Below are 25,739 nucleotides of genomic sequence, written 5' to 3' on the forward strand. Positions count from 1 at the left end.
GTCTGTCTGTCTGTCTGTCTGTCTGTCTGTCTGTCTGTCTGTCTGTCTGTCTGTCTGTCTGTCTGTCTGTCTGTCTGTCTGTCTGTCTGTCTGTCCTCACCATCCAGACCATGACATAGGAAAAGCCAGCAATCCAGAGGGTGGAGTTGACGAAGGAGACCATGAACCATCTCTCCCAGCGAGGGTTGGCACAGTTAGGCACCGTGAAGAACAACAGCAGGCACAGAGGCCAGGCTAACAGCCACTTGATCTTATTACAGCACCCAGCTAGAGAGAGAGAGAGAGAGATAGAGAAAGGAAGAAGAGATGTAATTTCAATGTGTTCTTTGCTTAGATTACATTAAGTGTGATGCTTATATTGAGGAAATCTAAAAATACCTTTAGGTGGGTGTGAATGTGGCTGACCAGCACAATAAAGAGAGCTCAGAGAGACTGAAAATAGTTTGAAACCCTTAAATGTTATTTTAAAAAATTATACCTGGGGCGTGAAAGGGCACGAAAGGTCCCTCCCCTTCTTCCTCCTCCTCCTCTTCCTCGTCATTCTCATTATTCTCATTGTCTTCGTTCTCGTTTTCCGTCTCATTGCCAGACTCCACCCCTCCCCTGTCGTCCTCTCCATGGTGACCACGGTGACCATTGACGCCCCTTTCGGGCCCGCCCAGTCCATTCTCCAGGCCCCGCCTACCGCCGACTTTCACCGTGACCTCCGAGTCTCCGTTCGTGAACGGCCGGGTGCTAATCAGACGCTGTCTCTGCACAAATGCATGCACACATCATAGCTAAGGCCCTGTGTTTTGGTTAATCATGTCACATGACCTGGATTTTAAACTTAATTTAAAGCTTTTTCATCAAACTATCCCCTTTTCTTTTAATGTCAGATAGACCAGCACCACCCTTGCTTTCATTTTTTGGTCTAATTCCCATTTCTGGAAAAGGCTTAAAATAAAGGTTAAAATCCATGTCATATGACATGACTCAACAAAAAACAGGTCTCAGGCCTATACTGTACAAACACATGCCATATTCTGAACATGTATGTACAGCATAAGTATGCTGTAAGAATATCATTTCTTCATACCCACACAGCAAACAGAAATACCCACGAGTGCTGAAGGCCATGGGAAAGCGTGTGTGTGTGTTTGTGTTTGTGTGGTCCTACCTCAGTGATGAGCATGTGTGAGACCATGGTGAGGCATGTGTGTGTGTGTGTGTGTGTGTGTGTGTGTGTGTGTGTGTGTGTGTGTGGTGTGTGTGTGTGTGTGTGTGTGTGTGTGTGTGTGTGTGTGTGTGTGTGTGTGTGTGTGTGTGTGTGTGTGTGTGTGTGTGTGTGTGTGTGTGTGTGTGTGTGTGTGTGTGTGTGTGTGTGTTGTGCCTACCTCAGTGATGACATCGCGTGAGGCCATGGTGAGGTGTGTGTATGTTTGTGTCTGTGTGGTCCTACCTCAGTGATGAGCATGCGTGAGGCCATGGTGAGGCGTGTGCGAGGGGAGAAGTGGCTGGTGATCATGATCCTCATGCCGGCATCAGAGAAGGACAGCTGGTGGGGGTAGGCTGACAGCAACTCATCTACCATCAACACTGACTGCTTTCTGTGTAAGTTAGCTACAAGAGAGCGTGAGAGAAAGAGAGAGAGGGAGAGAGACATGATATAAACACACACACACAGACACATGTATGACAGAACAGGCAGACCATGCCTTTCTTCAGCAGGACAGCGCTGGCATCACAGTTGTCATCCAGGTCGGCGTTACTGGCTGTGCCATTCCCCAGGCTGGACGAGTTCTTCTTCCGCCTCTCCAGGAAATGCACAATGTTTGAGTTAAACCTATACACAGAAACGAACAACGCCACAGTTAAACCTAGACAAAGAGGGACAGAACAAGGACGTGGATCCGACTTCATACCTCTAATTGTTTTGAAGTGTGCACCGATGGTTTCAGACACCAGACTTACTTCATTATCAAAATGTAGCCGAAATACATCAGAACCAGTGTCAGAGACTCCCACCTGGAACAAACATCAAGAGGGATTCAATTGAAGCGGATTTTTAACAGCTATACAATACAACACATAACATATAGGTGTATGTACTGTATACACAAGAAAGTGAAAGCCATATTTACCACGAAACCTTTTCATCATATATGAACTGTAAGGAGAAAAAGAAGAATGATACTGAACACTTGGAAGAATGACTGGAAGTACGGTAAAAAAAACATTGTGGTTCACCATTCTCTGATGTAAACAGTATTGTATGGATCCACTGTAGTTGCACCCTCTGATCAACAGGATGCAACATACTAAAATCCAAATCCTACTCTGGGATTGTGATCCGGAGGCTCCGTATGGAGGGTGCCTCTGGAGCCCCAATTGAGCTCCGTACCGCATCGCCGTGCGCCTCCCAAATTTTGTAACAATGCGGAGGGCTCCGTATAGTTCCGTATTGACATGATTGGTTGACGGTAGGTGGGGGCGGGATGTCCTGTGTAAACACAAACTCGCTTCCTTGACAACTTCCTTCACAACAGCTCTGCTCTACGAAGCGCAAGAAGTAAGAATGGTCTGACTTCTGCGGAGGTCACTGCAGATGTCGGATTGACCATGCGGAGCCATTACGGCTCACTTCACTGGTTTGCAATGGTCAGGCTCCACTCACCACTATGAGAGCAGCGATGGACAGGGTGTAATACACGGAGTCTCTCAGAAGAGACCATCGAGACAGATGCACCGCCTGAGAGTGAGAAAGAGAGAGAGAAAAAAATAAAGAGAAGGGGAGAGTGGAATAGACAACATTTTACCCCGGGGTATTCATCCCTTCCGGTGTATGTGTGTATACCTGAGCAAGCCAAGGTACAGAAACCTACCTGGCCAGCAAATATTCCACACACTCCGATAATGCAGAGGATATTGAAGACGGCGGAGCCCACAATCGTGCCCACCCCCACATCCCCTTTAGTGATAAACACACCTGCACAGGGACAGAGAAAAAGAGAACAGAAGTTATACAATGGTTGGGAATGGAGTGTTACAAGCTTGTACATGTAAAGTATTGACATGGCCAACATACAGTGCCTTCAAAAAGTATTCAGACCCCTTGACTTGTTCTATATTTTGTTACGTTACAGCCTTATTCTAAAATGGATTAAATAAAACAATTTGCAATCAGCAATCTACACACAATGACCCATAATGACAAAGCGAAAACAGGTTTTTAGACATTTTGGAAAAATTTATTCAAAACAAAAAAACAGAAATACCTTATTTACATAAGTATTCAGAACCATTGCTATGGGACCATTGCTATGGGAGCTAAGGTGCACCCTGTTTCCATTGATCATCCTTTTTTTTATACTCCTTTTCGCTGCAACTCCCACACAGACTCGGGAGAGGCAAAGGTCGAGAGCCACGCAGCCTCCGAAACATGACCCTGCCAAGCCACACTGCTTCTTGACACACTGCTCTCTTAACCCGGAAGCCAGGCCCACCAATTTGTCGGAGGAAACACCGTCCAACTGACGACCGTGTCAGCATGCATGTGCCCGGCCCGCCACAGGAGTCGCTACAGCATGATGGGACAAGGACATCCCGGCCGGCCAAACCCTCCCCAAACCCGGGGGACGCTGGGCCAATTGTGCACCGCCTAATCGTCTCCCGGTCACGGCCGGTTGCGACACAGCCCGGGCTCGAACCCAGATCTGTAGTGACGCCTCTAACAGTGCGATGCAGTGCCTTAGACCGCTGCGCCCCTCGGGAGGCCTCTTCCATTGATCATCCTTGAGATGTTTCTACAACTTGATTGGAGTCTATCTGTGGTAAATTCAATTAATTGGACATGATTTGGAAAGGCACACACCTGCCCATATAAGGTCCCACAGTCGACAGTGCATGTCAGAGCAAAAACCAAGCCATGAGGTCGAAAGAATTGTCCGTAGAGCTCCGAGACAGGATTGTGTCAAGGCACAGATCTGGGGAAGGGTACCAAAACATGTCTGCAGCATTGAAAGTCCCAAAGAACACAGTGGCCTCCATCATTCTTAAATGAAAGAAGTTTGGAACCACCAACACCCTTCCTAGAGCTGGCCGCCCGGCCATACTGAGCAATCGGGGGAGAAGGGCCTTGGTCAGGGAAGTGACCAAGAACTCAATGGTCACTGACAGCTCTAGAGTTCCTCTGTTGAAATGGGAGAACAACCATCTCTGCAGCACTGCACCAATTAGGCCTTTATGGTAGTGGCCAGACGGAAGCGAACTTCTCTGGAGAGACCTGAAAATAGCTGTGCAGCAACACTCCCCATCCAACCTCACAGAGCTCGAGAGGATCTGCAGAGAAGAATGCGAGAAACTCCCCAAATACAAGCGTGCCAAGCTTGTAGCGTCATACCCAAGAAGACTCGATGCTGTAATAGCTGCCAAAGGTGCTTCCACAAAGTACTATGTAAAGAGTCTGAATACTTATGTAAATGTGATATTTCAGGTTTTTGTAAWAAAATAAATTTGCAGAAAAAAAGTAATTATGGGGTATTGTGTCGAGATTGATGAGATTTAAAAAAATCTATTTTAGAATAAGGCTGTGACCTAATAAAATGTGGAAAAAGTCAAGGGGTCTGAAGGTACTGCATATCACTATCACTCATTAAAACATACTGGGACTGCTGAAAAAGTAAAAAAWAAAAAAAGTATGTGTGTGTCCAATGAAAAGATCTGTCCATCTACGTGTCTGTACGTCTCACCGATGACAGAGGTGAAGAGTTCAGGAGCTGAGCTGCCGGCCGCCATGAAGGTTGCACCTGCCACATCCTCACTCAGATGAAGACGCTGAGAGAGCCAGAGCGACAGAGGCAGAGAGAGAGCGAAAGAGAGTGAGTATAGGGGGAGTAGAAATCACATCTTGAATTGTGTGCTTAAAATTAATTCCAGTTGAATTGAACCCAACCCTGTTACAGAATAGTGTATTACATTCTTACCTCGCATATCTTCTCCAGAGACGGAACAAAGTAGTCATCACACACTAGGGCCAGCGCATAGAACATGTACATCGCCTATAGAGGAATTACACATAACAGAACAATTCAATTCAATTCAAGGGGCTTTATTGGCATGGGAAACATGTGTTAACATTGCCAAAGCAAGTGAGGTAGGTAATATACAAAAGTCAAATAAACAATAAAAATGAACAGTAAACATTACACATACAGAAGTTTCAAAACAATAAAGACATTACAAATGTCATATTATATATATGCAGTGTTATAACAATGTACAAATGGTTAAAGCACACAAGTTAAAATAAATAAACATAAATATGGGTTGTATTTACAGTGGTGTTTGTTCTTCACTGGTTGCCCTTTTCTTGTGGCAACAGGTCACAAATCTTGCTGCTGTGATGGCACACTGTGAAATTTCACCCAGTAGATATGGGAGTTTATCAAAATTGGATTTGTTTTCGAATTCTTTGTGGATCTGTGTAATCTGAGGGAAATATGTCTTCTCTAATATGGTCATACATTGGGCAGGAGGTTAAATGACAGCTCAGTTTCCACCTCATTTTGTGGGCAGTGTGCACATAGCCTGTCTCTCCTTGAGAGCCATGTCTGCCTACGGCGGCCTTTCTCAATAGCAAGGCTATGCTCACTGAGTCTGTACATAGTCAAGCTTTCCTTAAGTTTGGGTCAGTCACAGTGGTCAGGTATTCTGCCACTGTGTACTCTCTGTTTAGGGCCAAATAGCATTCTAGTTTGCTCTGTTTTTTTGTTAATTCTTTCCAATGTGTCAAGTAATTATCTTTTGTTTTCTCATGATTTGGTTGGGTCTAATTGTGCTGTTGTCCTGGGCTCTGTGGGGTGTGTTTGTGTTTGTGAACAGAGCCCTAGGACCAGCTTGCTTAGGGGACTCTTCTCCAGGTTCATCTCTCTGTAGGTGATGGCTTTGTTATGGAAGGTTTGGGAATCGCTTCCTTTTAGGTGGTTGTAGAATTTAACGGCTCTTTTCTGGATTTTGATAATTAGTGACATATAAGAACAAACAAATCTCAGCAGTGTTCTGGAACCATTCAGATCCCAATGTATGCAGTGATAGGTCCCAATGTGTCAGTTTTTTCTGAGGAGGTATCCTAAGCTGAGACACTCGGTGCCAGTGGCCTCATATGCCAGCTAAGTCTCTATACAACATCTGGCACCCAAGCCTGCCAGAGAGACGCTGCCCTCTTATGATGGCTAGGCAACTTTGCCATGGTGTAAAGTACTTAGGTTAAAATACTTTAAAGTACTACTTAAGTCGTTTTTTGGAGTACTTTTTACTTCACTACATTACTAAAGACAATGATGTACTTTTTTACTCCATACATTTTCCCCTACAACCAAAAGTACTAGTTACATTTCTAATGCTTAGCAGGACAAAACATTTTTCCAATTCACACACTTATCAAGAGAAATCCCTGGTCATCCCTACTGTCTCTGATCTGGCGGACTCACTAAACACGAATCCTTCGTTTATAAATTATGTCCGAGTGTTGGAGTGTGCCCCTGGCTATCCATATAATAATAAACAAGAAAATAGTGACGTCTGCTTAATATAAGGAATGTTAAATAATTTATACTTTTATTTTGCTACTTAAGTATATTTTTCTTCAAGTAGTATTTTACTGGGTGACTTACTTTTACTGGAGTAATTTTTTATTAAGGTATCTTTACTTTTATGACAACTGGGTACATCTTCCACCACTGCAGTGTTAAACACAATCCTGCTTGTCAATGCATTGCATCACACGGTCAATGGCAGGTGGCCATTGTGTGTAGAGTAGATAGTGTGTTGAGTGTAGAACGGGGGGGGGGGGGGGGGTTACACTCACAATAGGACATGTAAGGCCACGCTCCTCTGTGCGCTCCTTGTTGGTGAACAGGTCTGTGGGGAACTCATGTAGTGCTGGAGAGAAAACACACCACAATATTACAGGGAAAACACTGTCTCATTTAGTGCAGCAGAAACTTGTGCAATGGCACTATCATATATAGTTCATTTGAGTGACAGGACCTAAAAACAGCATTGCCATGAGTGTGTGTGTACACGCACACATGCCAGGGTGTGTTTGTTTGTGTGTATTTCTAAGTGGAGCCGTGTGTGTGAATGTATGTGCGTGTTGATGGCTGCACAATGTGCGGTGACATTCTCCTCTGAACACCCAAGAGGTTGTGTGAGTCAGCGAGCTTCAGCCTGCCCTCAGTGCTCGAACATTTCAACTCATAAGAACTGACAAGGCCCGAGAGAGAGACAGAGAGAGAGAGAGAGAGACAGAGACAGAGACAGAGACAGAGAGAGAGACAGAGAGAGAGAGAGAGACAGAGACAGAGAGAAGACAGAAAGAGAGACAGAAAGAGAGACAGAGAGAGAGACAGAGAGAGAGACAGAGACAGAGACAGAGACAGAGACAGAGACAGAGACAGAGACAGAGACAGAGACAGAGACAGAGACAGAGAAGAGAGAGAGAGAGAGAGAGAGAGAGAGAGAGAGAGAGAGAGAGAGAGAGAGAGAGAGAGAGAGAGAGAGAGAGAGAGAGAGAGAGAGAGAGAGAGAAGAGAGAGAGAAGAGAGAGAGAGAGAGAGAGAGAGCGAGAGCGAGAGCGAGAGCGAGAGCGAGAGCGAGAGCGAGAGCGAGAGCGAGAGCGAGAGCGAGAGCGAGAGCGAGAGCGAGACGAGAGCGAGAGAGAGAGAGAGAGAGAGAGAGAGAGAGAGAGAGAGAGAGAGAGAGAGAGAGAGAGGTGAGGATGTGTGAATTGTGTAGGGTTGTAAGACATATCGTTGTGTTGGATTTTAATGGCCTCGTCCCTTAGAAAGTGTATAATATCTATCTCCCTACCTCCTTCCAATTTTACATTCCCATTTTAATCATTTAACAGACACTATTATCCAGAGTGGCTTTCAAATAGTGTGTTCCAGTAAGCTGAATCAACTACATAGTACGATCATGGTTAGAAAACCTGGCTTCAAAACCCTCAATCCATCCCTTCCTCCCACCATCCTTTTAGTACAGTACAGAGATATTCTCCCAGTAGGCACTACTGTACCATTCAGTTGGCAGGTCAGCAACACACCGGAATGCATTTCACACTGTGGCTCTGCAGCCAAAGCAACCAGTGCTAGAGCTAGTGCCTACTCTGTGCCCAGTGCTGCCCACTCTCATACAGGGCAATCACTCAGGGAGCCACTCACCCAACCAACCCTGCTGCCAACAGCGCAACTAGCAAGTATGGCTCCACTAAACAAAGCTCCACACACAGGCACACACACGGTGCGAGTAATTACAAATACCTCAACCACACTCAAACCAACAACAAACAAATAACAACATCAACAAACACCAAAACAACAGTTGGCTAGACGCTTAGGTAAACAAGATGGCTCCCTTACCCAATTTTGTGTTGGAGTTCACTTCAGCTTAGTTCAGTGATTCTTGGTAAAAAATAAAATAAAATAATTGGTCACATACACGTTAAGCTGATGTAATTACGAAATGCTTGTGTTTCTATCTCTAACAGTGCAGTAATATCTAACAATACACACAAATCTGAAATAAATGAATAGAATTAAGAATATATAAATATTTGGACGAGCAATGTCGGAGTGGCATAGACTAAAATAGAATACAGTATATACATATGAGATGAGTAATGCAAAATATGTAAACATTACTAAAGTGGCCAGTGATTTCAAGTCTATGTATATAGGGCAGCAGCCTCTAGGGTGCTAGTGATGGCTATTTAACAGTCTGATGGCCTTGAGATTGAAACACAGCTTCTGTCTCTCAGTCCCAGCTTTGATGCATCTGTAGTGACCTCGCCTTCTGGATGAYAGCAGGGTGAACAGGCAGTGGCTCGGGTGGTTGTTGTCCTTGATGATCCTTTTGGCCTTCCTGTCACATCGGGTGCTGTAGGTGTCCTGGAGGGCAGGTAGTGCCCCCGTGATGCGTTGGTCAGACCGCACCACCCTCTGGAGAGCCCTGCGGTTGTGGGCGGTGCAGTTGCCGTTCCAGGCGGTGATACATTTGTGCATCTCTAGAAGTTTGTGAGGGTTTTAGGTGCCAATCCAAATTTCTTCAGCCTCCTGAGGTTGAAGAGGCGCTGTTGTGCCTTCTTCACCACACTGTCTGTGTGGGTGGACCATTTCAGTTTGTTTGTGATGTGTACTCAGAGAAACTTGAAGCTTTCCACCTTCTCCACTGCGGTCCTGTCAATGTGGATATGGGCGTGCTCCCTCTGCTGTTTCCTGAAGTCCACGATCAGCTCCTTTGTTTTGTTTACGTTGAGTGAGAGGTTATTTTCCTGGCACCACACTCCCAGGGCCCTCACCTCCTCCCTGTAGGCTGCCTCGTCATTGTTGGTAATCAGGCCCACTACTGTTGTGTCGTCTGCAAACTTGTTGATTGAGTTGGAGGCGTGTGCGTGGCCACGCAGCCATGGGTGAACAGGGAGTACAGAGTGGGCTGAGCACGCACCCTTGTGAGGCCCCGGTGTTGAGGATCAGTGAAGTGTAGGTGTTGTTTCCTACCTTCACCACCTGGGGGTGGCCTGTCAGGAAGTTCAGGACCCAGTTGCACAGGGCGGGGTTCAGACCCTGAGCCCCGAGCTTAATGATGAGCTTGGAGGGTACTATGGTGTTGACTGCTGAGCTGTAGTCAATCAACAGCATTCTTACATAGGTATTCCTCTTGTCCAGATAGGATAGGGCAGTGTACAGTGCAATGGCGATTGCATCATCTGTGGATCTATTAGGGTGGTAAGCAAATTGAAGTGGGTCTAGGGTGTCAGGTAAGGTAGATCTGCTATGATCGTTGACTAGTCTCTCAAAACACTTCATGATGACAGAAGTGAGTGCTATGGGGCGATAGTCATTTAGTTCAATTACCTTTGCTTTCTTGGGTACAGGAACAATGGCGGACATCTTGAAGCATTTGGGGACAGCAGACTGGGATAGGGAGAGATTGAATATGTCCATAAACACCAGCCAGCTGGTCTGCGCATGCCGCCTGGAACTTCGAGGGTTAACACGCTTAAATGTCTTAATCACGTCAGCCATGGAGAAGGAGAACCCACAGTCCTTGGTGGCTGGCCGCGTCGGTGGCACTGTGTTATCCTCAACGTGGGCGAAAAAGGTGTTTAGCTTATCWGGAAGCAAGACGTCAGTTCCTGTGACGCGGCTGGTTATCCTGTGTGTAGACCCTGCCACATACATCTCATGTCTGAGCCGTTGAATTGCGACTCCACTTTGTTTCTGTATTGACGTTTTCCCTTTTTGATTGCCTTACAGAGGGAATAACTACACTGTTTGTATTTGGCATTATCCCCTGTCAACTTGCCATGGTTAAATGTGGTGGTAGTGGCCAGGGTTGGGGTCAATTATGTCCATGAATCAACTGAATAAATCCCTCATTGAAAAGAGACAGCCCAGTTAGGATTAAGCCCTAAGCGGTGTGAGGGTGCAGGGTTGGAGAAGAGAGCGTGTGTGGAGGGCTGGAGAGCAGTGGGGGCTAGTCTGACAGGTCATGCCCACAGAGACTCATCTCTGCTCAGCCTGGCACAGGGAGAAAACACCCCTGCAGGAAGGGCAAAGCTCCACATCCACATACATTACAGTAACTGCTGACCGAGACCCCACCCCCATGTAGAAAAAGTTATTGTTACCATGGCGATGAGGCATCACACACACACCCCGCGAGTAATCTCATCATAGATTCTGTAAATATTCTGATGCCACAGTAATAGCTTTCAGTGCCCTGGCCCTTATTTAGACATCCTCATGTTTAAATCCCTACGCCAAAGTCTACTCAATGTCCTGTCTGACGGCTCAAAACAATATGCTTTCGGCTGCATTAACCATTGCTGGAAATACATAATTGATTCTACTGTACATACTGCAACAGTCTGGCTAAGTGCGTAGTGCCATACTGGAAAAAGCTTGATCCTCTGGTATGGCTAGGGAGAATGACATGGTATTAGGACAACACAAAGTGCTGTAAGGGGTGATAGAGGAGCTACGGCTGTTGTATCTGCTCTTAAAAACCGTCAGAGAGGTAAGATACGATTTGGTTTTACTCGAAAGCACATTACACATAGTAGCTAGCACGAGATAAACGCACACGCTCCACGGACTCTCTCATAGCACATGATGGTTACTATAACCAAGGGTCAAAGAGCAATCGATTCCAATGTAAAAAGACATCTGGAAAGCTTTTTCATTTGGACACATAATTCCAATCCAATACATTGAGGCTTCAGAGGTGGTTGTAGTTATTGTATAGTTTAAGACTGTTGGAACACCTCTTTCGTTTATTGCATTGTCAATCTAGAAGTCAATCCTTTCAGTCCCTCAATCGATTTCTTCTGAAGGTTTCAGGCATCGTTAAATATATACTGAACAAAAATATAAAACGCAACATTTCAAAGATTTTACTGAGTTACAGTTCATATGAGGAAATCAGTCAATTGAAATCAATTCATTAGGCCCCAGTCTATGGATTTCAAATGACCGGGAAAATGGATATGCATCAGTTGGTCACAGATACCTTAAAAGAAATGGGCCTCACAATGGGCATCAGGATCTTGTCAAGGTATTTCTGTGCGTTCAAATTGCCATCGATTACAATGCAATTGTGTTTGTTGTCCATAGCTTATGCCTGCCCATACCATAACCCCACCGCCACCATGGGGCACTCTGTTCACAACATTAACACCAGCAAACTGCTCGCCCACATGACCCCATATACATTGTCTGTGGTTGTGAGGCAATTGGATGTACTGCCAATTTCGCTAAAACAATGTTGGAGGCGGTTTATGGTAGAGAAATTAACATTAAAGTCTCTGGCAACAGCTCTGGTGGACATTCCTGCAGTCAGCATTCCAATTGCACGCTCCCTCAAAAAATGAGACATCTGTGGCATTGTGTTGTGTGATAATACTGCACATTTTAGAGTGGCCTTTTATTGTCCCCAGCACAAAGTGCACCTGTGTCAGCTTCTTGATATGCCACACCTGTCAGGTGGATGGATTGTCTTGGCAAAAGAGAAATGCTCACTAAGAGGGATTTAAACAAATTTGTGCACATAATTTGAGAGAAATAAGCCTTCTGTGCGTATGGAACATTTTGGGGATCTTTTAGTTCAGCTCATGAAACATGGGACCAACACATTACATGTTGCGTTTATATTTTTGTTCAGTGTAAGTAACAAAAAAAAGCCAACACCTCTGATAGGGCTTTGTGTTTTGTTGTGTGAGAGGGGTTTTAAATCAGTGATAACTTTGCTCAATGGGACAGTATGTGAAGTTAAGATAACCTGTCACTTCTGTGTGGCATCACAGTGTGGATGGTGTGTGCGCACACACACACACACACACACACACACACACACACACACACACACACACACACCTCAAATCCCTGACTTTGAAATCTGGACTGGATCAGGCCGGATTGAACTGAGCTGTGAGCTGTGATGGCTTGCTGGGGGCAGAGGGCTGCTGAGGAACAACAGAGACTTGACTACTCTCTCTCTCTTCTTACATAAGCATCACAATCATTACATAAGGCGGTGTGTTGGAGAGAGATAGAGACGAGTCCTCCAAATTCTCTGCATCATTACAGAGATCTCAGGAGGTTTGAACAGTAGAAAAGACCACATTGATGGTTTTCACCTGGCGGTGTGGTTTGTTTACCTTCGTGATGGGAATATAGAGGTGCATTGTTAGAGAGATAACAGAGCTAGCTGTCTTCCGTGTCTCAMAGAACGCATACACACCTATTTATAGTTTATTTCCTTTGGGGGAAGCACATTGGATTGCACATGCTTTGTTTTAAATGTGCTATATGAATACAGATTGTGCCTGCAAGCCCAAATCACTCACACACACACGTGCCAGTGTACGCTGGATCAGGTGTATGCATATGTGTGCGTGTTATATTAGCGGTGTCATACAGTGTTGCATGTGGCTTTTGAAGTTCATCTTTAATATGAATTTTAAAAATCAAGCAGCTTTAGAAGCACAAATCCAGCACTCATCTATGAAACACTCTTGTTTCTGACCTCTATGGACACCCACTGAGTGCTGTGTGGTCCTTATGCTCCCAGATGGGACAAAAGCGACCACCAACAAAGAAATAGCCAAGGTAGTTGAACTAAGGCAGCTGTGCCATACACACCGAAATGAACAGTCACCCTCGAAAAGGGATCAAAGCCTCCCACCCTTTGCATTTTCCACCTCTCCGTAGCGCTCCTGAAAACATGTGTACACGGAAACATGTGGTTGCATTTCATTTTCACCACGTGCTTAAAAACAACTGGGTGGCATTACCTAATGTGTCGGACATTCATCTAATTGTGCAGAAACGGGAAGAGGATGGGGGGGGAAGAAAAAGGGGAAATAGTGAGTGAGTTTAGTGATGGTATGCTCTCCAGTTGTGACATTAGGATATGAGTCTGATCATCCCTCAGGAATGGAAAGGAATTAAATGAGAGTAAAGGGTAGAGGGTCAGCCGCACAGGTTGAATATCCCCAGGCTCTACCACTCTGTAAAGTGCTCCTATGAATGTCTCCAGCTATGAGCTGCAATTAGCACCAGGGGTGACTCTGAGAGAAGGTGAGATGGTTCATCTTAGCCCAGCTCCGAGCTCCTCTGGCTGCGTTACTGACCTCGCACAGCCCTGCTCACTAACTCAGACATCCAGAGCCCCAGATCATGCCAAAACCACCACTCCTCAATTAGCTCCTGTCAATCATTTAGTCACTCATTAAATGCAGTGGGCACGAAAGTGTGAAACAATGGATGGTAATCTCTCATGTGTGAGATTTTCAAATAATATAACCCCCGTTTTCCTGGAACTAATTAAAGCAAGTGTGATTCAATGGTTTAGTTTTTCTATTAATTGTTTTGTTTGCATACGCTGCAAAATGTATTTCCTCATTGAGGTTAATACCATTTGTGATCTAATCTAATGTATGCCAGGCTCAACAACATATTTATCTAACGTTCCACACTCATTATGATTCACTTCTCCACGTCTCCCTTAATGGAACAGCTAACATCTAAATTAGAGTATTGCGTCATACGACTTGTAACACAACCATACCCCCAGAGTTCAATCTCTGTCAATTATCAGCGTCTCCGTGGCGACAGGTTTAAGGCTCCAGTCCGCTCCTGCGCCACAGCCTGAAATAGGCACTTCTCCTCGTCGGAAGTTACAGCGTTCTGGTCTCCAAGGAGGCTTGTTCCCTAGAGACGTCATATTCATGGAAACGCGTCTATTTCCGACTCAGAGAAGAGGGAACATAAATCATGCAACACAAGGATCAGGTCAGCAGCAGCGCATCAGGAGGGAGTGTGTGTGTGTGTGTGTGTGTGTGTGTGTGTGTGTGTGTGTGTGTGTGTGTGTGTGTGTGTGTGTGATAGAGAGAGAGCGAGGGCGCAAGGGAGCAAGAGAGTGCGAGGGAGCAAGAGAGCGAGTGTGAGACACCGACAGATAGTCAGAGAGAGAAAGATAGAAAGAGAGCGAGAGAAAGGGATTGAGTCTGATCTGTGTGCACGGGCTTGTGTGCGTGAGGAAGCAGGTCGACTGTGTGAGGGAAAGGAACGCGCTTGGTCAGGGGGACCAGCAACCAGCGAAAGGTTACATGGTAATGCTGCCATTTAATCAGAGTGCCAGCCAACGTGCGTAGAAAGAAATCATGGTGCTGAGATCGCTCCACTGACCTAGGCAACAGGAACACAGTTGAAGAGTGCAGTCTCACAAAGAAAGTCACTGCTAAATACATTGTTCCCAGGCAGGGCACACAGGCCCCCTGACAAAACATTCTAGGACGCAAACTCTATAGATTTTCGAGTGCTAATTGCATGATTTTGTTGTCCTTATTAGGATACATTGCTTGTGGTTTACTGCAGGTGAGTGACGTCACCAGCACACCCGTGGTCTCTCTTGTCTAAGTAATGATAGAGGAAACGCTGCTCTATGATCTAACTATCTAAATTCAGATTACATCCCACAGTGTTATGCTACAATGTAGGATAAAGGGTGTCTAAATGAAAGTGTGTAAATTATGAACGGATGACATTAATCCCTCAGTAAACCAGTAAGCCCTCTACAGCTCTAGTAACTCTCAGAAGAGTGCAGCTCATAAGAGAATACAAAAATGCCGTCGTGGTGAATAATATAACATCAAAGATTACAAGAGCCATCCTATGAAAACGGCTTACCCTGAAAGTACAATTCAAATATAGTAAGTTTGCATAGCTATTTGATTGATACAACAGAAATATATCACAGAGCTGGAAATCAGAAGCCAAATCCTAACCTTAACTGGTGGGAAAAACACAAAACTGACCTCCTGTCAGTGTCTAGGGGAAACTAACATAATTCTTCAGTAGCCTACTCATTGCTCCCCATAAAGGCCCCAGTGGAGTGTAGGGACTTAAGGGGACACAGATTTTGGGTGGGGATATGCTACTTTACTCTACTGTGTCTGAGTTGTTTTGAGGGATTGGAGGAATCACGTGACAGTCCTAGTGCTTAATTKCAAACACATTTAAGGAAGTAGAATGCTTGTAAAGAAAAGGTTATGTGCCAGAGTGGTATGTGGAGAGAGAGAGCGAGAGCGAGAGCGAGAGCGAGAGCGAGAGCGAGAGAAACAGACAGGCAGAGGGAGAGAAACATGTACCGTTATGCATCTGTAGCAGAGTTGTTATTCTGATGAGATTGTGTGTTGCGCTAACATCTAAAAATGAGCATCAGAAAACATCCTACAATACACACAAACGTCTTAGCATATTTCAGCCTGGTCTCATAGACTAGACATAACATAGGAAATGAAAATCAGGGACACTCAAATTAGTATGATATGCTAAGTTTGGTATAGCTACATAAGACAGATTGTTACTTTAGGCAAAAGCGTAAGGAGGTTTGTTGGTCGGGGTGGGCGTATAATGTGAATCTCATCACGGACAACTTTTGTATTTTAGCACCTTTGCAACTATTACTACTTTTTAGCTACTTTGCAACTACTTAACATGGTTAGGGAAAGGGTTAGCTAACTCCTAACCCTAATCTTAACCCTAACCCAGAGCGTAGCTAACGTTAGCCACCTAGCTAAAGTTAGCCAAGACCAATTGAAATTTGTAACATATCATACGTATTGCAAATTCGTTACATATTGCAAATTCGTAACATATCATACGAATTGTAATTAACATTATCATACGAAATGAATGATGGACATCCACAAATTAATACATACCATAATAAATGCAACATATACCACTGGATATTGTTTGACTATGTTATGTCTACCTCTGAGTCCAGGTTACATATTTCCTGTGGGAGAGTAACTAATAGAAATATCTCACTGTCTCCTGACCACTTCCCTTCTCTCTCAACCATGTGGCCCATTAGAGAGAGGTGGGAGTATCAATGAGGAAAACAACAAGATCAATCCCTGCAGTTTAAACATAGCACGGATAGCCTGTCGTAAATTAGCAACACATGTATGCATGCACACACACTCATGACATGATGTAATCAGCTCAAAATTGGTCTGGCTTGTTTGAAAGCCACTTAAGAGCATTAACATATAATTTTTTATGAAGAGGCTGCAGTTTATTTAACCTTTATTTAACCAGGAAGGGCTCATTGAGATTTAAAATCTMTTTTTCAAGAGCGTCCTGGCCAAGACAGGCAGCAACAAGTCATTACAAAAAATTACAGACAGACAACATGAAAAACTACAAGTAATCTAGTAAAAACCATTGAGTTCACAAGAGTATAACAATATCAAAAACAGCAAATTAAAAACATTGACAGGTCAGGGAATCAGCCTCAAAATCCTTCATCAGTGATTTAAAAACACCAATCGGGACAAGTTCTTCCAGTTTAAAATTATTTTGTAAGGTGTTCCAAGACGATGGCGCAGAGTACATAAAAGCCCTTTTACCAAATTCAGTTCGGACATTTGGAACAGTTAGCAGGATAAAGTCTAGCGAACGAAGAGAGTACCCACCACATTTCTGAACAATAAAAATGCCCAAATAAAAAGGTAGTAAACCCAAAATGGCTTTGTAAATAAAAGTATACCAGTGACTGAGCCTACGAGTGACTAGAGAAGGCCAGCCAACCCTGGTATACAAAGTGCAGTGGTGCGTAAGGGTTTTGCAGTTTAAAATAAATCTCAAAGTACCATGGTAAAGAGTCAGTTCCCTTCTGGGCAAGGGGCATGGGTCGTGGAGAGCTATGTTGGTTTTCACAGGGACATTTCCATTGGAAATGTATGAATCCTATGGGACTAAGAGTACATGTAGTGATGGAGAGGAGGATGGAAGTGTTTGTACTATGGATAGACGTTAGACACACACATACGTAACGCATGCATGACACATAACGCTGAGCTATTCACCAAAATGTATTTTTTTACAAATGTTATTAACAACTAATTGACAGACGTCTGTTCAATTACTTGAATTCCATTCAGTTAATTTTTTTGTGAGCCCAACACTCCACTTCTCTGGAGAGAAATCAGATCATTCATGAGCGAAATCAAGTCAACTGTGGGACGTTGGGCTGAAGGGCGTTGTAGTTTTCATTAAGTAAATGTTCAACCAAGTTCAGCGCATAAACATGGTAATTAACTACAATGACCATAATCCACTGCGCCTGTTCTTTCTAGCTCAGACAGAAATGGATACACTTTTGCGCCTGCTACAATAGGTTAGAAACACACAGACCGCATGAAAGAGGAATGTACACAACACAATGGATGAGAGAGAGGGATAGCGACAGTTCGTGAAAGTATGCCTCATCTTCTTTGAAGAACTAGCTAAATTATTTTTTCAGACAGCTCTACAGCATACTTAAGCAGCAGTGGAGGTCGGCGATGTTTAAGATGAGGGAGGACAATMATTTTTTTTATGAGCGTGGCCTTATTTATATTACAGCATATTGGATGACTGTCATTCATATTCCATTCACCCAGTTCAATGTAACATCGATAGGTTTAGACTACTACATGATACTCACATGTTTCCTATACCCATCATGAGGTTGCTACAACCTAGCCTATTAGTGAAAGTTTAAAAACTAGATGCACAGGTTGAGAAGAAAATGTGAGCAATCAAGGTGACWGTGACACATTCAATACTGCCTTGCACACTCTTGCCTGTATCTAGCGGATCTAGGGTGTAATCATTAGTACAAGAGTTTCTATTGGACAAATTCAGGTATGTTTATCCCCGTTTTGTTCTGTTTAATAAATGTTTTTCAACAGACTTGGTGGCATGAATACACCCCTGATCATACGCAAACACAGTTCACTTTCATAGCAGCCACATACAAACAGCATCATCACTTTGCTCGTTGCATAATTTGTTCTACTCACTCTCCTCCTCTCACATTTTCCCTTTGCTTGTGGACTTTAGAGCATAACACATAAGCTGTCCGTGACCAGGCAAAAAAAACTTTCCAAACCTTCATACCATAACCGCTAATCGCTACACACAGCCTACATCGGTGTCACCATATAAGCTAACGTCAGAGCTACTAGAATTAATGCATTAGTAAACCCACTACAATCATGCAGTACAGTCAGCCAGCAGTTTAGCAGTTACACCAGTGGGCACTGGTGGCAATAAATTAATAAAACCAAAATCTTMCCTTGACTTGGAATAGTTCCAGTGCTGGATAGCCATAGCCAGCTAGCTTACATAGCACCCCACTCTGTTTCAGCCATGTGTTTGAGTAGGCTAAACTAGCTAGTTGCATTCGCTAGCTAAGTGAAAAAAAATACAATGAAATATAGCTACCTCTCTAGTGCTTGCTTCTTAATTTTTTAAGAAATTAATTTGTTCAAAACTGTTCAACTACTGTCTTTCGAGTCAACTACACACCACATTTTATGCACTGCCATGCAGGCTAGCTGTTGCTTATGCTTTCAGTACTAGATTCATTTTCTGATCATTTGAATGGGTGGACAATGTCAGTTCATGTTGCAAGAGCTCTGATAGGTTGGAGGACGTCCTCTGGAAGTTGTCAATTACTGTGTAAGTCTATGGAAGGGGGTGAGAACCATGAGCCTCCTAGGTTTTGTATTGAAGTCAATGTACCCAGAGGAGGACTGAAACTAGCTGTCCTTCAGCTACAACATGGTTCTACCCTACAGAGTGCTGTTGAGGTGCACGTTCTGACCTGTTTTCCTTTGTCTTGTATTTATTTAGTTGGTCAGGGCGTGAGTTGGGTGGTTTGTCTATGGTGATTTTCTATGTTGGGATTTTTGTGTTCGGCCTGGTATGATTCTCAATCAGAGGCAGCTGTCAATCGTTGTCCCTGATTGAGAATCATACTTAGGCAGACTGGGTTTCACGTGTTTTTGTGGGTGTTTGTTTCCGTGTTTGTGTTTTCACCACACGGTACTGTATAGGTTTTCTGCACTTCGTTTATTTGTTTTGTAATTCAGTGTTCAGTTTTCGTTATATTAAATCATTATGAACACTAACCACTCTGCGTATTGGTCCGATCCGTCTCGCCTCTCCTCGTCCGAGGAGGAGACGAATATGAAAGCCGTTACATGAGGCTACTGTAACCTTCACCTTCATTGCAAAACAGTGTGTTTTAATAAAATATTTGGTGACGTGAATATGTTTAGTATAGTTTGATCTAATAATGATAACTTTAATGTTTCACTATTTTATTTTTATGAAATTCACCTCCTCTGAGGAGCCTCCACTGTTAAGCAGGCTAGCCTAACTAAAGCTAGGATGACTAACGACAGTACTGTATGGGAGCATTGAGATAATGTTGTCTGGCTGGCTGGCTGCTATGGCTGGGCAGAGATGAGATGACTATATAAGGACTGAAAATTAATAAAGCCATCAAATAAAAAGTAATATACACAACTGAAATATTTTATTATTTCATAGTAATTTCATATTTTATTGATGTTTACCCAATGTAAAACAAGACAATGGAATATTTTAAATGTTTTGGCAATGAATGTTCACTGTTTTGGGCCTTGGAATTTCCAATAAAAAGCTAAAAAAATATTTTCAATTAATTTTTAAAACCAAAATCAATTTTGTTTAATCGAACAGAAAACCGAACCGAACTCAAAAAGCACTAATCACTCAGCAGTAGCTAGCACAGAGTAAAACACACAACACAACACACACACACACACACACACACACACAACACACACACACACACACACACACACACACACACACACACACACACACACGGGGAGCAGAAAGAAATGTCCTCATAAGACTCAGTTCATAATTCAGAGAAGTGTTAATAATTAAGCAGTGTTCTCGTTTTAAATCATGTAGCTACAGTCCAACACTCCACTACACCTGAGCCCTTGCAGCTCTCACCATACTGGCAAGAGAGATCATTATGTGCTATGCAGAGTCAGCCCATGAAGTGTGTGTGTGTGCAAAAGAGCCATCATTACTGTGTGTGTGTGTGCGCGTGTTGTGCGTGCATGTCTGCCAAAAAAAGCGCAAAGTAGCTGGCAAGGTATTGCTCTGTGTCAGCTGCTGAAGAAACGTATCTCTACGAACTCTGTTTTCAGTTCCAGACATCGGTAACTTTTGAAATATTTGCTTCTTTTCTCACTTACGTTTCTCACTTATTGCATTTTCACAAGTGTGTAGTTACATTAGATCTACAGTGGAGAACAAGTATTTGATACACTGCCGATTTTGCAGGTTTTCCTACTTACAAAGCATATAGAGGTCTGTAATTTTTATCATAGGTACACTTCAACTGTGAGAGACGGAATCTAAAACAAAAATCCAGAAAATCATTGTATGATTTTTAAGTAATTAATTAGCATTTTATGCATGACATAAGTATTGATACATCAGAAAAGCAGAACTTAAATTTGGTACAGAAACCTTTGTTTGCAATTACAGAGATCATACGTTTCCTGTAGTTCTTGACCAGGTTTGTACACACTGCAGCAGGGATTTTGGCCCACTCCTCCTCCATACAGACCTTCTCCAATCCTTCAGTTTCGGGCTGTCGCTGGGCAATACGGACTTTCAGCTCCTCCAAAGATTTTCTATTGGGTTCAGGTCTGGAGACTGGCTAGCCACTCCGGGACCTTGAGATGCTTCTTACGGAGCCACTCCTTAGTTGCCCTGCTGTGTGTTTCGGGTCGTTGTCATGCTGGAAGACCCAGCCATGACCCATCTTCAATGCTCTTACTTAGGAAGGAGTGTGTTGGCCAAGATCTCGCGATACATGGCCCCATCCATCTCCCCTCAATACGGTGCAGTCGTCCTGTCCCCTTTGCAGAAAAGCATCCCCAAGAATGATGTTTCCACCTCCATGCTTCACGGTTGGGATGTGTTCTTGGGGTTGTACTCATCCTTCTTCTTCCTCCAAACACGGCGAGTGGAGTTTAGACCAAAAAACTCAATTTTTGTCTCATCAGACCACATTACTTCTCCCATTCCTCCTCTGGATAATCCAGATGGTCATTTGCAAACTTCAGACGGTCCTGGACATGCGCTGGCTTGAGCAAGGGACCTTGCGTGCACTGCAGATTTTAATCCATGACGGTAGTGTGTTACTATTGGTTTTCTTTGAGACTGTGTCCCAGCTCTCTTCAGGTCATTGACAGGTCCTGCCTGTAGTTCTGGGCTGATCCCTCACATTCCTCATGATCATTGATGCCCCACGAGGTGAGATCTTGCATGGAGCCCCAGACCGAGGGTGATTGACCGTCATCTTGAACTTCTTCCATTTTCTAATAATTGCGCCAACAGTTGTTGCCTTCTCACCAAGCTGCTTGCCTATTGTCCTGTAGCCCATCCCAGCCTTGTGCAGGTCTACAATTGGATCCCTGATGTCCTTACACAGCTCTCTGGTCTTGGCCATTGTGGAGAGGTGGAGTCTGTTTGATTGAGTGTGTGGACAGGTGTCTTTTATACAGGTAACGAGTTCAAACAGGTGCAGTTAATACAGGTAATGAGTGGGAAACAGGAGGGTTCTTAAAGAAAAACGAACAGGTCTGTGAGAGCCAGAATTCTTACTGGTTGGTAGGTGATCAAATACTTATGTCATGCAATAAAATGCTAATTAATTACTTAAAAATCATACAATGTGATTTTCTGGATTTTGTTTTAGATTCCGTCTCTCACAGTGAAGTGTACCTATGATAAAAATTACAGACCTCTACATGCTTTGTAGTAGGAAAACTGCAAAATCGGCAGTGTATCAAATACTTGTTCTCCCACTTATATTGCCAGATAAACATATACATAAAACTAAAACAAAGGGGCTCCCGAGTGGCTCAGAAGTCTATGGCACTGCATATCAGTTCTAGAGGCATCATTAGAGACCCTGCTTCAATCCCGGGATGTATCATAACCAGCCGTGATCGGGAGTCCCCTTCGGGTGGCGCACAATTGGCCCAGCGTTGTCCGGGTCAGAGGAGGGTTTAGCCGGAGTAGGCCGTCATTGTAAAATAAGAATTTGTTCTTAACTGACTTGCCTAGTTAAATAAAGGTTAAATTTAAAAAAGATATACATCTAATATGCCTTTTATTCCATAGGATTAGATTACCGTCCAATCCCTCTTTACTCCCCTGTCCTCGCTCTCAATGATGACATCATCCCTAGCGTTGAGCCTCGGTGTGTTGCGCAATCACAGTGATCTGATCTGGCTACTCGGCACAGACGGCTCAAACAGAGCTGCAATCGTGATGACATCTTACCAGAACTGGTTGTCTTGGTAACATACATTCAATGAATGAACGCACGGGCGATTTTGAGGATGGAATCTTATAAGGGCGACTGAAGGCTACATCAGCTATTTTAAGTTTGGCTTAGGGGAGAGTGAGAGAGCGGGAGAGAGAGAAAGGGTGGGAGACAGAGAAAGAGGAGAGAGCAAGAGTGAGACTAATACAGAGAGTACAGCATAAGAGTACAGTCTTCAAATGCGCAGATCCCTTTTCCTTTTTTCTTGGGTCCTCTACCCTTCTCCAGTTCTACCTCCCTTCTGCCGTTGTGAGTTGCTGAAAGGAAAACATCCCCTGCGGGCCAGCATGGAGGTGGAATGTAGAGAGGAGAGGCCCGGCAAGAGGTAGTGAATGCCTGGGTGCGTGAGTATCACAGCTGGCACTCTGCAGTGGTGTGAGGGTCATGTCCGTTAACTTATGTGCCAGCGCACACGTGCATGAGCACACGCATACATACACGCATAATCACACACACACACACACACACACACATCCTGGCAGGAGACAAGGGACATGGCAGGTTGCCATGGTAACTGGAGGGGGACTGAGGGGTTGTTCAGTGCATCGGCCAGGCTGCCCGTGTGCATACCTGATGGGAGATGCTGACTCGTCTGAGCAAGGAAATAGAATATACTGTCCTTAGATCAGTCACATATACACACCAATAATAATAAAAAACTCACAAGTCATCAAAAGAGAGAGAGGGAGAGAGTAGGAAAAAAAAAGAGAGTGTAGGTCATCCTGTCAAGAACATGAGGTGTTAAAGGTCAACAGACAGAAATCCTGACTGAGTGTGGAGAGATGCAGAAGAATGGATTGGCAGGGAGACGCAATGTTCCTCAGTGCAGGAACAGGTGTGTGTGTGTGTGTGTGTGTGGTTGTGTGTGTGGTGTGTGTGTGTGTGTGTGTGTGTGTGTGTGTGTGTGTGTGTGTGTGTGTGGTGTGTGTGTGTGTGTGTGTGTGTGTGTGTGTGTGTGTGTGTGTGTGTGTGAGAGTAGGGCTGTGGCGGTCATGACATTTTGTCAGCCAGAAACTGCCAAGGCAAAATTACTGCCGGTCTCACGGTAATTGACCGTTAATTAACATAAACATGTTTAGCATCTCCTGGCTTCCACGCATAGCCTACAAGCTACTTATGTGGACCTTTGGAACATCTACATTTTAAAAAGTCTAATGAATCCATTTAAAGGGTAACCCTCAATCCCAAATTCAGCCTTTGCCCAACCCCCTCATAAATGTAGTTGTACCTGATCCCAAACCCTTTCTCACTAAAGCATACTTACCCGCTCTGACAATAAAATTGTGTGCATCGCAAGCACACAATATACTCTTATAATCTCCCCCCCGGCACAGCCAGAAGAGGACTGGCCACCCTTCAGAGCCTGGTTCCTCTCTAGGTTTCTTCCTAGGTTCCTGCCTTTCTAGGGAGTTTTTCCTAGTTACCGTGCTTCTACTTCTGCATTGCTTGGATTTCTTTATAAGCACTTTGTTGATGTAAAAGGGGATTTAAAATTACATTTGATTGATTGATTGAAATATGGCTCTGGACAGTTCGCTCACAGTGGCACCAAGTTCCTGACATCTATTGACACTTGCGGTATATACAGTACCAGTGAGAAAAGAGCTACTGCGTAAATACTTCAATGTGGGTTGGATTGAATTGAGCCCCTAATCTTCATTTTCAAGTTGATGATTGCACKTTTCTTCCCAACACAATACCGATGTGTATGAAACTGTAAGCATTAACTTTGAATTTGGTCATATGTAGAAATGTGCCTTAATGCCTTTTGAATTTTGTGGAACGTCAGTAGTTTAGTCAAGGAAGCATCATCCAAAATATAATGGCACACTCCACGTACTAAGACCATTGCCAAATAAGGAGCGCTATCTCCTGATTTAATAGTAGGCCTTGAGGTGGTACGACACAGCACATCTAGAAGGGAGTGGATTTCATTCTCCATTGAGATGATGTAGAGGGAGGGACCTTCTCAAAGTGCCTCTACATCAACATTTCAATGACAGAGTTGAACCTCTAGGGGCAAAAAGAGCTAGATTTACTACTAAAAGACCAAAATATATAACTTTTGCAAAGCAGTGTCAAAATAAAGATCAGAATTGACGTGTTTGACTATAACTAAGCCTAAAACATCTGGTTTTCAATGTTATTTTCATGATTACTCTTTACTATAAACTGGGTGGTTAGAGACCTGAATTCTGATTGTGTGACAGCTGTAGTATATCAGACCATATACCACGGGTATGACAAAACATTTATTTTTACTGCTCTAATTACATTGGTAACCAGTTTATAATAGCAATTAGGCACCTCGGGAGTTTGTGGTATATGGCCAATAAACCACGGCGAAGGGCGGTATTCAGGCACTCAGGGTTGCGTCGTGCTTAAGAACAGTCCTTGGCAGTGGTATATTGGCCATATTTATTCATTTATTTAACCCTTTTATTTACCACACCTCCTCGTACCTGTGAAGGATGGTTTTGTTCTCTTTTTAACAAATATATATGCCTTATAGAAATAGGACATGTTAATCACAAAACATAGCGTGACTGCAGAAAAGCTGTTGTTAATCTAGGGTGTCGACTGTGCTAACCAGAAGGTTGAGACAAGATGGAAAAATGCTGAATAACAAGAAAACAGGAACTGAGCAGTGTAGCCACCGACAACTTAGCTCAAACTTCACAACAAACACTTCCGGATATCTGGATCCTGTGTGCTGTGAGGCTGGGACCAGCYTGGGCACCACCGATAKGCTAGCAAGTTTAAACCACGCTAAGCCTCTACTGTGACAGGCCAACTCTAAAGTTGGAACTACATCTGTCACAGTATAAAAGAAGATGTCTGTACTATTTCAGTCAGTTCTCTGCTTTACCCTGCGTRGTGATACAGTGAACCCGTATATACGAAAATTGCATTTACCATTTATAGCTTATGTTAAATAAAAATATTTAAAG

At 43.8% G+C, this 25,739-nt stretch overlaps 1 protein-coding gene across 1 annotated transcript in view; it reads right to left on the reverse strand.

The window, feature by feature from the left end:
• slc24a3 (solute carrier family 24 member 3) overlaps nt 1–25,739 on the reverse strand; it is a 98,369-nt gene that overhangs the window by 6,158 nt on the left and 66,472 nt on the right. Inside the window, exons 3-13 of the mRNA XM_023970489.2 lie at nt 6,842–6,921; nt 4,965–5,039; nt 4,731–4,815; nt 2,865–2,968; nt 2,657–2,731; nt 2,124–2,149; nt 1,954–2,007; nt 1,698–1,825; nt 1,442–1,602; nt 479–752; nt 101–267 (exon numbers count right to left, since the gene is read on the reverse strand). Coding sequence (XP_023826257.2) covers nt 101–267; nt 479–752; nt 1,442–1,602; nt 1,698–1,825; nt 1,954–2,007; nt 2,124–2,149; nt 2,657–2,731; nt 2,865–2,968; nt 4,731–4,815; nt 4,965–5,039; nt 6,842–6,921 — 1,229 coding nt within the window. The remainder of the gene's footprint in view (nt 1–100; nt 268–478; nt 753–1,441; nt 1,603–1,697; nt 1,826–1,953; nt 2,008–2,123; nt 2,150–2,656; nt 2,732–2,864; nt 2,969–4,730; nt 4,816–4,964; nt 5,040–6,841; nt 6,922–25,739) is intronic.

The sequence above is a fragment of the Salvelinus sp. IW2-2015 genome, linkage group LG25, assembly GCF_002910315.2.
Source record: "Salvelinus sp. IW2-2015 linkage group LG25, ASM291031v2, whole genome shotgun sequence".
Classification (NCBI taxonomy): Eukaryota; Metazoa; Chordata; class Actinopteri; order Salmoniformes; family Salmonidae; genus Salvelinus; species Salvelinus sp. IW2-2015.